Source organism: Lemur catta, chromosome 10, assembly GCF_020740605.2.
Source record: "Lemur catta isolate mLemCat1 chromosome 10, mLemCat1.pri, whole genome shotgun sequence".
NCBI classification, from domain to species: domain Eukaryota; kingdom Metazoa; phylum Chordata; class Mammalia; order Primates; family Lemuridae; genus Lemur; species Lemur catta.
The window spans coordinates 520,238-534,574 of NC_059137.1; the positions used below are offsets into that span (position 1 = coordinate 520,238).

Here is a 14,337-nt window from a genome sequence, read left to right on the forward strand (position 1 = left end):
GCCCAGTGCCTGGGACAGGACAAGATGCAAACCGTGGTCGCCTGCCAGCCAGAGCCGTCTTGAGGGGCTGGAGGGGGGCTGTGTCCGCTGCTCCCCTCCCCAGGGCCGGCAGGGCTTACATTCTAGCTCCAGGTGGACCCTCAGCTACCTCTCGCCACTGGTTCAGGCACGAGGTGAGCTGCCGGCCCCGCCTCCCTAAACCCTCCCGGTTCTGGGCTCAGCTGGGCCCCCCTCGTGCACTAGGAGTGAGAGGCCAGAAGCTCCGGCGTGCCAAGGTGCCAGTGGTCAAAGTGGCCTCCGCCGAGGTCCAGCGCTGCCCTGTGCAGACCGTCACACCTGTCCTGGGCCCTCCTGCCCATCCCCCGTGCAGCTGCCGAGTGCCTCGGGTCACCCACCTGTCGGCCCGGCGTGTGGCAGGGCGCCCTGCTTGGCCTTCTACTGACAAAGCGCGAGACTGTCGTTACCGTTCCAGGCAACCGTCTAAAAACAACTGAATGAATTCTGTGTATTAAAACATGGACCATTTCAGCTATTTTTTGTTGAGTTTACCAGCTCTCCAGCCCAACACGGAGAACACAGCAGGTGGCAGGTTTGGGCCTACGGGTCCCTGTGGAGGGCAGAGGTCACGGGCTGCCAGAGGAAGGGAAGGGCCCGGCCTCACTGCACAGGGCTGATCTGGGACGTGGGGACTCACCTGGTGCTGCCCCTCCAGCTTCCAGGACAACGCCCGGACCTGAGCACCTGGCGCTGGACACACACTGTCACGCGTGCACACACACACTCACATGGACACATACACATGAACTGAATACACATGCGAACGAGTGCACACACACTCACATACATGGACATTCATGCACTCAAGCACACGCATGAACTCACACATGCAGACGCACACGTACACATGCACTCACACAGCCATGGACCCAGAAGCACACGTGCACGAGTGTACTAATGTGTACACACGACGCATTCACACGGACACACACACACGCGAGACACACCCACAGGCTCCACCAACACCGCCTGGGGCATCCGCTCCTCAGGGAGCTGCCCGGGCCTGCGTGTGGCGGTCAGTGTGGCACCCACGCGGGAAGCGCAGGTGTTGTGAAGCGCCCGGCTGAGACACGGTGCCATAAGAAAAGCCTCATTTAAAGTACTTCTTTTTTTTTTATTGATTTCATTGAAAACAGAACAAGAAATGGTCGGAGCCAAAAGATTGCTCTTAAAACCGTCAAAACATTTTAACAGAAAAAAATAAACATGGCTGCATTATGAATGTTTTAGAAGAGTCGCACAAAAAAACCCCACTGTTACTGCACTAATTACAGTATTTAAAAAGGTATATGCCAAAAAAAAGGGTATGACCTGCCTGGCCCTCACACAAAAGGTGACGGCAAATTTATTCACACTACAAGACTAATATTTTAAAAAAAGTTTTTTTCCTGCATTTTATTCTAAAATCACTTTGTTCTCTTTATACAGTTGATAGTTTATTTTCACGTGGTGAGTAGAAACCACACCAGAATCAGCACCGTTGTCTGTGTTTTGTGTTTTTTATTTTTTGTTTGTCCTAATGTTCATAATGGTAGAAAATAAATCAGTTTATGCATCATCATAGCATGTGGCTTAAAAAAAATCAACAGAAGGTGCCAGCATCAGCAGAACTGGCGGGCCGGTGCGGGGTCCGCCTGCACCCACCAAACCGCTTTCTTGAAAACAAATGTCAGTTAGAGGTTTGATATATAGGACTAGATATAGGATTCCTTTAAAAAGCAAACCCACGTTTTCTCCAAAGTTAGTGGTGGGCTCGGCCCCTGACCTCTCCAAGGCCGCGGCGGAGAGGCGTCCTCTGCGCGGGCGAGGGAGGGCAGGCGGCCTAACGGAGCAGCTCGCGGCGACGGCGGCTTTGGCAGGCGACACGCAGAACAGTCTGGCCCAGACAGGAGAACACACCGGCCCAGCGGTGGCGCAGGGACCTCGGAGATCAGAGGGAGAAACAAGGTACTTTGCAACAACAAAGCCACCATCAGACTCACACGGTTCCGCCGACGGGGAATCCCAGCCTCTTCCAAAGCTGCACGGCCGTCCCAGGCGTCCGTCCGTCCGAACCTGGCCCAGGTGCGAGGCCCCAGGTCTGGGAGGTGTCCACACCGCCCGCGGGACTTGCCGCCTCACCCCTGACCCCTCCGGGAGCCAGCGGCACAGCCCCTAAGCAGGACCTCCAGGCAACAGGTGCGGAGTCCCCTCCTCTCCCAACCGCTCCGACAGTGGCTCCCGAGCACCCCGCTGCCCCGGCGGCTCATAGAGGGTCGGCGGCGGCGGCAGAGCTGGTGTCCGGCAGGCCGTTCTCCTGGGCGTCCTGGGCCGCGCTGGCCTGTCGCTGGGCCAGGGCCGCGCTCGAGTGCCGGCACTTGGGGGACCCGCAGCGGCAGCTGAAGAGCTTGCCCTTGATGTCCCAGAAGCGCTCCCCGTAGTCGAACCTGGGGACGGAAGAGAGCCCGAATCGCACCGGCACCTCCCGCACAAACCAAGCCAAGGCTAAAGCCTCCCCGCCGCGACCTCCGCTGTCCTTTTCCGGCGGTGACTTCCGGAGGTCGCAGCACGAAGCTGCGTGGGCGGCAGCGCGCACGACCCGCCCCCCCGCCCGGCCGCCCCAGCTACGAACCCCAGCTGCTCCCCGGCCTCGATCGGGCGCGCGCTGAAGAAGGCGATCCTGGGGAAGCGCAGGTCCTGGTGGGACATGAACACGCGCACGGGCACCAGGTTGGGCTCGCAGTGGTGGTTGATGAAGCGGCTGACGTTGCCGTAGAAGCGCGCGTCGATGCAGTAGACGTCCCCGTCCTGCGGACACACGGCGGGGGGCGGGGCTGGGCCGGGCTGGGCCGGGCGGCCCCGGAGAGACGCGACCCGCCCCGCACGCGACCCGCCCCGCGCCCTCCCTGGGGCCCCGCCCCGCACGCGACCCGCCCCGCGCCCTGTAACACCGCCCCACACGTGACCCGCCCCCAGACCCTCCCGGGGCCCCGCCCCGCCTCTCCCGTGGGGCTCGACCGAGGGGGGCTGCGGGCCTGGCGGGGGACACCTCCAGGGGGACTATAACGGGGCGGCACCCACGACAGGCCACGGGGGCTCTGCGAGGGCGGAGCTGGCGTCCTGGCCACTGTCTGGTGAGGACCACGGGGCAGGGCGGCTCCTCAGAGACTTGGTGGCAAAGGTCCAAGAGTTGAGTCCCCGGGGCCAGGAGACTGGGGCGCCAGGGAGGACGCAGGGTGAGGGGCGGGGCGGGGCCGGGGGCGGGGCGGGGCCGGGGGCAGAGCGGAGGGAGGGGAAGGGGCGGGGACGTGTGGAGGGACGAGCTGGGTGGAGGCTGCCCTGGGGTTGGGGTCCGGGTCAGAGTCAGGGTCAGGCTGTCAGAAGGGCCCTCTGGCCACAGCCCTGGACCCACGACGCCAGAGACTAAGGGGTCCTGCTAACCCGGCGGCGGAGAGCGGAGCGCAGGCGTCCCAGCGCCGCGACCTCTGCCGGGGATGACTCCGGAGCTTGCGTTACACCCCGGAGGGTTCTGAGCCCACAGACTGGGCGAGTGGGTGGGTGGGCCTGACCCGACCGCGTGAGCCCTTTAAAAGCACAGTTTTCTCTGGAGAGACCCAGAGTGCGAGAAGCGACTGCCGGCCTGGACGGGGGCTGTGTGGGGAGGAGCGGGTGGCCCCAGCCACCAGGTGGCAAGGCCCGCGGACACTGCTCGCCACGGTAAGGAGCTGGACCCTGCATCACCCGGCACGAGCTGGCAGGACTCCTCCCCAGAGCTGCCAGTGGGGTCGCCAGGCCACGCGGGACACCCGCCCTGCCCGACAGGAGCTGCCCCGCGGTGTCGTCCCCAGCGTCCCGTGTGCAGTGTCATCTGTGCACAGCAACGGGAGCCGGTGCCCAGGCTCCGAGAGAACAGGCAGGTGAGCAAGGGGAGGTGCTCCAGCACCGAGTCCCCGCAGGGCGGGGCCTGCAGGCACAGGCTGTTCCGCGGACACCTGGCCACGTCATTATGCACGTGACCAGGAGGCCACAGGGTGCTCAGAGGTGAAGAGAAGTTAAAGACCCAAACCAACAGAGGGAGGAGTGACGCCTGGGCGCCAGGCAGCTGACAACGCCCACAGACGGGAGTCCAGGCGCGTGGGAGGTGTAGACACAGACAACCGCCTTCCATCAACACCCCCAAACTCCACCAGGCGCAGAAATCGGCCATCACCACCACCATCAAAGAGCAGCAGCCCCACTTCTCAGGGTTCAAAAATTCAAAGTGACTCGGGGGGGAGGGGCGGGGGGATTCTGGCCTCTGCTTCAGGGCGTGAGGAGCTAAGAATCCGCAGGTGGCGCGCGCTCCCCTGCAGAAAGCACCTCTAAAACCACAAACAGTAAAACCTGAAGGTCCTGGGGAACACACAGACCGACTCGGGGGGGCCCCCTGCAGGCAGGAACCAGGCCCCTCTCTGCCTGGGCTCCCGCAGGGCTGAGGCCGGTCTGGCCGAGCACACAGGGCTCCAGCAGGGGAAGGACCCTCAGTGCTTCTGAGGGGAGGGTGGTGTCACCTCTGCAAACACCAACCTCCGACTGGCCATGACCCAGACTAAAAGCAGCCACGAAAGACCTGAACAGAGACGGGTGACGCTGACAGTGGCAGACAGCTGGGACGGAGAACACAGCCACCACGCGCGCGCAGCCAGGTCAACCAGCAGAGCAACGCGCGCACGCTGGAGAAAGAGGGAGACTCTCTCCCAGGTCTACATGAACAATCCAAATGACCTGACGGACAACAAACCAAGACAAACGTAAATCAACTGAGTCCAGCCCTGAGATGCACCAGACACTGGACTAACAGATGAGTATTTTTAAAGCAGCTACTAAGACCATCCTCAACCAAGTAAAACAAGGCATTTCAGTGCATGAAAATCTCAGAGAAATGACAAGTTTCAGCAGAGAAATAGAGAAAGAATCAAATGGAAATTCTAAATCAAAATTCGCTGCCTGTTAAATCCGTCACTGGATGGATGAACAGCCTCGGAGACCTGTGTGGCGGCAGCGAAGGGTCCAACGAGAGGACCTGTGTGCAGGGTTATTCCTCGAGAGTTATTTGTGAGCAACAGCCGAGGCTGAACTTCACCTCAATGCCCCAAAAAGAAAGAAGGATTTCTATGTACTGATAACGGACAGGCAGTCCCCGGGTTACGGAGGAGACACGTTCCTGAGCACACCTTTGGGTCGGATTTGCATGTAACTCAGACCCCTGCAGAAGAGCACACGCACAGGAGCGATGACGGTACCGCTGCCCACACGTAACACCACTGTCCTGGAGTAACGCACTACAGAAACTACCGTGCGCTTTCTTTTAATTCAAACACACACAAAAACAAGCTCATACAAAAGGTTTAGACAGGAGACAGGAGAAGTTTCAAAAGAGAATATTAAAGGTTAACACTCATTTACTATTGCACCAGTGCTAGGCTAGTAGGAACGTTATGCTTATTTTGATCTTCTAACCAAATCGGTAACCACCTTTCCATCTCAATTACTGCTTAGTACTAACTGATGCTTTCAGCGGCTCACGCCTTTCACACATTTTGTTATTTTCACTTGATCGTTTATAATTGTTCCCACAGTCAGGTGACTCGAGGCCTAATGCTGTCCCAATGAGCGGTGGCATCTGGCCACCTCTGAACGCTTAATTATTTCTACTTTGGTTTCCACTGGAGTCACCCTTCTCTGTGCGGCTCACCTGGACTTGCAGTGGACTTCTGCTTTGGAGGCAGGTCACAGGGTAGACACAGACTCTCCTCAGACAGAAGTGACGCTTGCTAGGCGACACACAAACAAGGGGACTGGACGCCACACAATGAACCACTCATGCCATGCGGGTGTGTTTACATGTGCAGAAGAAACTGGTCCCGAATTGTCAGTTTGATTATTTGGTTATAAATCATCCTATGGGGAGCGGTGGGTCAGGCGTCCGCAGCCCTGGCACGGACTCGCGATACACGGCCACGTGAGAACTGTGAGGGTGGTACCGCGCGTGCATGCACACACACACTCACACACACACACTCACACACACACACCTCACACTCATATTATACCACATGTGTAAGAAAAGAAAGGAAATAAGGAACATGCATAAGTGTTTTTTCTATATTTCTACACATGTTGCCTGTGCAGGCAGGGCAGGTGCTGTGCTCAGGAGGTGGTAGCGCTGGAGGTGGGGCTGTCGGGAGAAGACCAGGCCTTGAGGGCAAAGCCCCGTGAGTGGGATCTGCCCTCACAAAAGGGAGCCCACAGAACCACCTCCCCCTCCTGCCACACGGGGACGCAGTGACAAGGCGCTGGCCAGGAGCCAGGAGCAGCCCCTCCCAGACACCCGACCTGCCGGTGCCTGCGCCTTGGGGCTGATGGCCTCAAGAAAGGCTGAACGGGGAGAAACACATTTCTGTTGTTCATAAGCCTCACAGTGTGGCAGCCTAAACGGACTGAGACAACAGGCAACAGGATGCAGAGAACACGGACAAAAGCAAGATATTTCTTAGGAGGATCTTGTCATATAATTTTTACTTTTAAAGCATGTAAATATTTTACATGATCAAAAAATAAAATAAAATAGGCCGGGCACAGTGGTTCACACCTGTAATCCTAGCATTTTGGGAGGCCAATGCAGGACGACTGCTCAGAGCCGGAGTTTGTGACTGGCCTAAGCAAGAGTGAGACCCCATCTCTACTAAAATCAGAAACAACTAGCTGGGCGTGGTGGTGGCGCCCATAGTCCCAGCTACTCAGGAGGCTCAGAGGCAAGAGGATCACTTGAGCCTAGGAGTTTGAGGTTGCTATGACGATGCCACCACACGCTACCTGGGGAGACAGAATGAGACTATCTCAAAAAAAATAAAAATTTAACTCGTAAAACTTACAATGCACTAAAATTAACATAACTGCATATCAAATTGGTAATATAATTACTTCAAGTACTGCAAAGCACAGTGCTTTGTACATCCTTAGTAGAATATGCTCTAAGGACCAGAACACTGCAAAGAACTCGTAACGGCCACTCACTGGTTGGACTGGTACTTGCTGTTATCAATAATATTGGTAGTGCTATTTTGAAACTGAAGTTTTTAGGAAGCAAGATTTTCACTGTAAGAGATGTAAGTATAAAGTCAAAGAAGCTGGGTAAAAACCCTATACCATTAAATTTGTTTCATAAGTTTTAAAAATTTACTTCACAGCTCTGTCCCCTGAAAAATGGGTCTTAAGCCAACAGCAGACCAGTAGCAATGAGCACCCCGGAGTCTGCGTTTGATATCTGAGAATCACCGTCCTCTAAAAGGAACAAGGACTTCTTGGAGAAATGGCTGATTCCAAGTCTGGGGCAGGGAACAGACAAGGGTGCCCTGGACGGTGGGCAGGACAGGCCACCAGGAGTGGTGCCGTGTCCTGAGGTCCGGTCACTCTGAGACTCTGGCGCTCGGCTGGGTCTGGGCTGGGTCTGGAGCAGACACCTGGGAGGCACTGGCGTATCTGTGGCCTTTTATGTCCCCAGAACGAACAAGAACCGCACCCGGGCCTGGGTGTCAGTGGCTGGGAGGTACGAGGACACACAGGGCAGGGCTGGACACTGCTGCCTCGGCTGGGCGGGGACCTGACTTAGGGACACTCACAGATGGCTCCGGGGGCAACGCCTGTAACGCAGGGGGGAGGAGAGGTCGCTGGCACAATGTCCCTGAGAAGGTGACAGTGGGTCTGGCTCCAGACAGGAACGTCCACGTCAGGGAAGGGGGACAAAGGCAGATCGCTGGCACGATGGGGGAGGTGGGGCGATTTGGGGAGGGCAGCGCTGGGTGGGCCGGGGCCTGGCTGGGGCTCCAGGTTCCCGCAGGCCCACGTGGTCACGTCTGCGGAGGGGCAGCGGGTCAGAGAGCACCCAGGCCGGGGGAGGCACGCGACCACTCGGAGGCAGTTCTGAAACCCCAGCACAGCTGCGCCCTCCCCTTCCCAGGCTGCTGTGCAGGGAGGTGAGTCCTGCTGGGGGCTGCGCCCCTCACCTACCCACCGCAGCGCCAGCAGGGCGACCAGGAACCCCAGACCGCCGACAGGGCCTGCTGAGGACAGCAGGAAGTCCGACAACATCATGAAAACAGAAAGAAAAGACGAGGTCCGCCTGAAGGACTCGCACTCCTATGGAAGCAAAGAGCTCCGGGCCGGATCCAGGAGAGAGCCGGGCGAGGCGGAGACCCGGCTCCTCGGGCTGCTTCGAGTGGCCGGAAGACGGACCTGCGGCTTCACGTCACTGTGGGGCCCGGGCCACTCAGGGGCAAGGGTCTCGGCTGCATCCTCTCAAGATTCGTGTGTTGAAATCCTGCACCCTGCAGAGGGCGGAACCTCTGGGAGGGGTCATGTCATGAGGGTGCAGCCTCATGACTGGGACCTGGGACTTGTGACGGGCCCCACGTGAGGACAGAGACGTCCACCTGGGAACCAGGAAGCAGGGCCCACTCCAGACCCTGAGTCCACTGGTGCCCTGATCCGGACTGTGAGACGCCAGGGTTCGGTGCTAAAGCCGCCCAGTCTGCAGCAGTTTTTCACAGCAGCCTGACCGGGCGGAGACGGGCTCCCCGGAACCAGGGCCCCGGGGGCGAAGGTCAGCTGGAATCGGAGGAGTCAGGCCTGCACTCGGCTCCGAACCACCTTCGTTCCTAGAAATGGACTGCACTGACCGGTGCTCTCCTTCAAGCGCGTTTGCAAACACAATGTTTGGCACCCAAACAAAAACTAATCAGGAACATGAGGACACAAGGGAAAAATAAAAACAGTAAGTAGAAAAAAACAGATGCTAGAAAAAGACGCACAGTGACGCCAGGTGCTAGAGGTGTCAGACAGAAGCGACGAGTCCTACACGAGGGCAGCAGACACAGCAAGGCAGAAACCCCACAGCACGCCGGCCACACGGGCAGGTCCACGCCGACCACACGGGCAACCCCAGCCACATGGGCAGGTCCACGCCAACCACACGGGCAACCCCAGCCACACGGGCAGGTCCATGCCGACCACACGGGCAGGTCCACACCAACCACACGAGCAACCCCAGCCACACGGGCAGGTCCACGCCGACCACACGGGCAACCCCAGCCACACGGGCAGGTCCATGCCGACCACACGGGCAGGTCCACGCCAACCACACGAGCAACCCCAGCCACACGGGCAGGTCCACGCCGACCACACGGGCAACCCCAGCCACACGGGCAGGTCCACGCCGACCACACGGGCAACCCCAGCCACACGGGCAGGTCCACGCCGACCACACGGGCAACCCCAGCCACACGGGCAGGTCCACGCCGACCACACGGGCAACCCCAGCCACACGGGCAGGTCCACGCCGACGACACGGGCAACCCCAGCCACACGGGCAGGTCCACGCCGACGACACGGGCAACCCCAGCCACACGGGCAGGTCCACGCCGACCACACAGACGACCCCAGACACACGGGCAGGTCCACGCCGACCACACAGACGACCCCAGCCACACGGGCAGGTCCACGCCGACCACACAGACGACCCCAGCCACACGGGCAGGTCCACGCCGACCACACAGACGACCCCAGCCACACGGGCAGGTCCACGCCGACCACACAGACGACCCCAGCCACACGGGCAGGTCCACGCCGACCACACAGACGACCCCAGCCACACGGGCAGGTCCACGCCGACCACACAGACGACCCCAGCCACACGGGCAGGTCCACGCCGACCACACAGACGACCCCAGCCACACGGGCAGGTCCACGCCGACCACACAGACGACCCCAGCCACACGGGCAGGTCCACGCCGACCACACAGACGACCCCAGCCACACGGGCAGGTCCACGCCGACCACACAGACGACCCCAGACACACGGGCAGGTCCACGCCGACCACACGGGCGACCCCAGCCACACGGGCAGGTCCACGCTGACCACACAAGCAACCCCAGCCACACGGGCAGGTCCATGCCGACCACATAGACGACCCCAGACACACGGGCAGGGCCACGCCGACCACACAGACGACCCCAGACACACGGGCAGGTCCACACTGACCACACGGGCAACCCCAGCCACACGGGCAGGTCCACAGTGACCACACGGGCAACCCCAGCCACACGGGCAGGTCCACACTGACCACACGGGCAACCCCAGCCACAAGGGCAGGTCCACGCCGACCACACAGACGACAGTGATGTTTCATGGTTCAAATATACACGACTTGCAAAGTCTAATAATGATGACATATAAGATCAGATTATTAACCACATCAAGAGGATACGGAGAAAAATTAAAGGATCATTTCAGTAGATTTGGGAAAAAAATTAACAAAATTCAACATCAATTCATGAAACTCTCGGGGACAGAAAAGAGAACTTTGTAGTCTGATAAAGGAATCCCAAACCCTGAGCACGAGCATCACACGAAGCAAGGGATTCCGAAAGGACACGGGTGCCCGAACCCCTCCCTGACACCACGGTAGGGGTCGGCTGCGGCAGGGGACAAGCATGGGAGCAAGACGGACGGGGACAGGGGCAACCTGCTTGCTGAAGACATGATTATGGACACAGAGGACAAACAGCCACAAATATAACGCTTAAGATGTGATTTTAGGTCACGGGTTAAAGGTTAATTTTTAAAAACCAACTCTATTTCTACATATCAAACAACCAAGTGTGAAAAAAACGTCATTTAGAAGAGCAACAAAATATTTCAGACCCCAGGGTTCTCGCTTCCGACCATGAGGGACGGCTGGCCCTGCCCTCTGGCCAAAACCAGCCAAACACCTGGCAAAACCCACGGGAGACCAACCAAGAACAACAGGGGGCCCCACTGGGCAGTTTACCATGGAGGTGACACCACTCGCCAGGTGGCCCAGCAATGACGTCAAGACACACTCCACCAAGTCCCACAGGAACGTCTGCAACGGCCCTGCTCATCAACGGGCTGAGCGCGGCCCTGAGCCGTCACCCGCAAGTGGACACGCAGAATGCGGGCGCCACACTGCGGGGCTTCTGGCAGCAGCCCCTGAACACCTCCGCAGGAAGCCCCGGTGCGTCCCAGACACACTGTGCTGGGCGAGAGAAGCCAGACGCGAGGCCGTGTGCTGTGACGGGGTTCTGGGGGAGACAGGCTGGGACAGCCGGGGCAAGGGGTGGGTCAGGCAGGCACCCTGGGAGACGGAGTGTCCCCACTTGGCGTGGTCGTTCTTACACAGACGCAGAATTCTAGGCTGACCCCAAGATGTGTGTGACCTCTTCCTGCTGGCCTTCAAGAACGAGCCGCCTCCGGGAGCTCCCAGCACCCCAGCGGGCAGCCAGCCCCACCCTACGGCAAGGTACCGAACGCCGACAACCGGGTGACCGCTCACTCAAGGGCTGGAGCTAGCATCACACAGGCGAAGACAACGTTTTCCCCAGTGACAGAAAACAAAGCAAGGAGGTCCCAGCCAGGAAAGAAGGCCAGGTCTAGCAACAAGAGTTCAAAGATCGGAAAAGAAGTAAAACTGTCTTCACTCACACATGAATATGTGCAGAAAATCCTAAAGAATATTACAAAAAGTTACTAGAATTAGTAAGTGAATTTAGCACGGTTAATATACAAAATACCAACTACTAACAATTGGAAAATGAAATTAAAAAGCAAGAGCTCATTTACAAGAGCGTAAAAAGCATGAAATACTCAGGAATAAATTTAACAAAGTACAGTGTAAGATCCATCCACGGGAAGCTACAGGCTCTGCTGGGGGACCCATGGCCCGTGCGCGGGGCAGAGCGGGACACACGCAGGCACCGGCAGCAGGGGACGCCCTGACAGGACCAGCAGCCATGCGCGTCACACGCAAGGTCCAGCGGCCGCTACCTGCACAGACACCCGGTTCCCCGATTTACACAGAAATGGAAACGACACAGAAGAGCTAAACAGTTTTGAGAAAGAACAGAGTTTGAGGACTTAGTACCACCTGGTTTCAAGATTTACTATAAACCTACAGTAATAGAGAGAATGTGGCGTTGCTCTGAGGATTAGCAACTAGACCAAAGGAACAAAATATGGTCCAGACACAGATCTGCATTCTTCTTCTTCTTTTTCTTCTTCTTCACCCAGCTGTGCTGGAATAACAGAAGGGACCTCAAGCCTTACCTAAAATCATACATAAAAGTTAGTTCAAAATGGTTCAGGCTTTTTAACTTTTGTTTTTATATAAAACTTCTAGAGAAAGGCGTAGAAGAAAACCTTCACAACCTTGGGGTAAACATGGATTTCTTAAGACATAGAAAGCACTAGACATTAAAAAAAATTCTGCTCACGCCTGTAATCCCAGCACTTTGGGAGGCCGAGGCAGGGGAATCACGCACCCTTAGCACATGGCAGGTTTACTCCAAACAGCAAAACTGGAGACAACCAGAGGTCCAACCGCAGGGGAGTGGGCACAGTGGCCAGGAGCTCCTGCTGGCACACGGAGGAACCAACCGGGTCAGCCACAGACACGCAGAGCTGGGCACGGGTTCCACTTACAGGAAATTGCATCACAGCTAAACTCACCCACCAGGACGGGGGGACGCAGGGCCCACAGGGCGTTTCTGGGGTGACGGAAATGTTCCCAGTTTTGATTGTGATGGTGATTATCCTGGTATGTATGTTTGTCAAGACTAAACCTACACATTTAAAGGCAGTTTGTTTTACTGTATGTAAACTAATTATAATAAAGTTGACCTGAAAGCAAAAACAACAACAACAACAAAAGAGATACAAGATCATACCACAGACAGCCGTCAGCATTACTGGAGGTAGGCAGGGAAGACTGAACACACGAAGAGACATACCATGTTCATGGACTAGCGAACAGCATGGGAAAGACCTCCATGTCCCCACCCTAACTGCAGGTTCAGCGATCCCAACCCAATCCCTACTGGGTTTTTGGAGAACTTGTCCAGCTGAGTTCAAAGTTTACACAGAAATCAAGACGAGCAAGACTCTCTGGAGCCCGCGAAGCTGGGCAGACGTCACCTACGCCAGCCAGGGAGGCGCAGCCCCGTCCACCGACGCTCAGCAGCTGGGCGGGGCAGGGAGAAGCCCGGGCGTGGACCCAAGTCACGACAAAGCCGCACTTCTGAGTGGGGGGAAAGACAACCTTTCCTGCAAATGGTGCCGAGTCAAGCAGGGATCAAGGTGCGGGAAGGAAAACGCCTGGCCCGACCTCGTCACACAGCAGTGAGCACAGACCCACACGGCCCCGGCGTGAAGGCAGACAGCACAGCTGCCGGGAAATACTCGGGTTTTCAAAAAACTTAACTGGGACATTATGAAACCCAACAAGTACTGAGGAAAAGATAAACTGGACTGTAATAAAAATTAGAACTTCTGCTCCTTAAAAGACATCATTAGGGGAAAAAGCCACACAGGGAAGAAGGTGCCCACAGCACACACCAGTGGCAAAGAGCCCGCAGCACACATGCGACCAACGGACAGAAGGCAAATCAGCCCCAGGAGGACTAGAACACGCAGTTCACCAAAGGCCCTCCGTGCAGTGCACACACACACACGCGTGTGCACACAGGACACCGTCCCTCGAGGGCCCAGCATCACTGTGTGTGGAGAGGAGCCTGAGCACTGTGACCTTCCGGAATTCGGCTTCTCTTCAGTGAAAGACACAAATCATCTCAGACAGTTACTCCCCGAAGGGGACTGCAGGCCAAGGCCAGGGCTCGGGGGCTGGGGGACACCGTGGTGACAAGGCCTGCCTGGCTTCGCCTGCTCTCCGGGGACATCCTCTATCCCGTGGTCTGGGGCTGCTGTTAGAGATGAGGAAACCTCTACCTCCCCAGCCACGTGCAGTGACTGCGAGTGTCAGAGGGTTTTCAAGAGCAGTGGTGACTTCGGGAGCAGCGGCAGGAACCCGTCTACAGAAGGGCAGCGTGGAGGCTAGGATGGCTCGGCTGCCTCCGTCCTGCCCCAGAACTCCCTGGAAGCCAGGCTCCTGGAGCAGCACCTGGTCCCTCCCACACACAGTTCCAGCCCCCGTGGGGGGCGAGGGTGTGGGCTGGGGACAGAAGGGACGTGCCCGCTGTACACACACTCGACCCTCTGCCTGCGAGGCAGCTCCGTGCTGCCTGTCTCCGTCACTGTCAAACACGCGTGCCCCTTAGCTTCTCAGAGGCCTTGGGGGTTGCTGGGCCCGTCCTGGGACGACCAGCGGGGTGGGACAACTGGAGTGCGACGCCCGAGGCCACACCCTCACGCCAGGCCGGCAGGCGCGGCATGTGCTCAGGGCCTCCCCC

At 57.8% G+C, this 14,337-nt stretch overlaps 1 protein-coding gene across 14 annotated transcripts in view; it reads right to left on the reverse strand.

Moving 5' to 3' along the window:
- Window positions 1-1,150: 1,150 nt before the first annotated feature.
- Window positions 1,151-14,337, reverse strand: part of EHMT1 (euchromatic histone lysine methyltransferase 1) — a 169,602-nt gene continuing 156,415 nt past the window's right edge. For all 14 annotated transcript variants that reach the window (XM_045563188.1, XM_045563176.1, XM_045563178.1 and 11 more), the window contains 2 exons: window positions 2,669-2,844; window positions 1,151-2,483 (listed from right to left, as the gene is read on the reverse strand). In XM_045563188.1, the coding sequence (XP_045419144.1) occupies window positions 2,303-2,483; window positions 2,669-2,844 (357 nt within the window). In that variant the 3' untranslated portion in view covers window positions 1,151-2,302. The remainder of the gene's footprint in view (window positions 2,484-2,668; window positions 2,845-14,337) is intronic.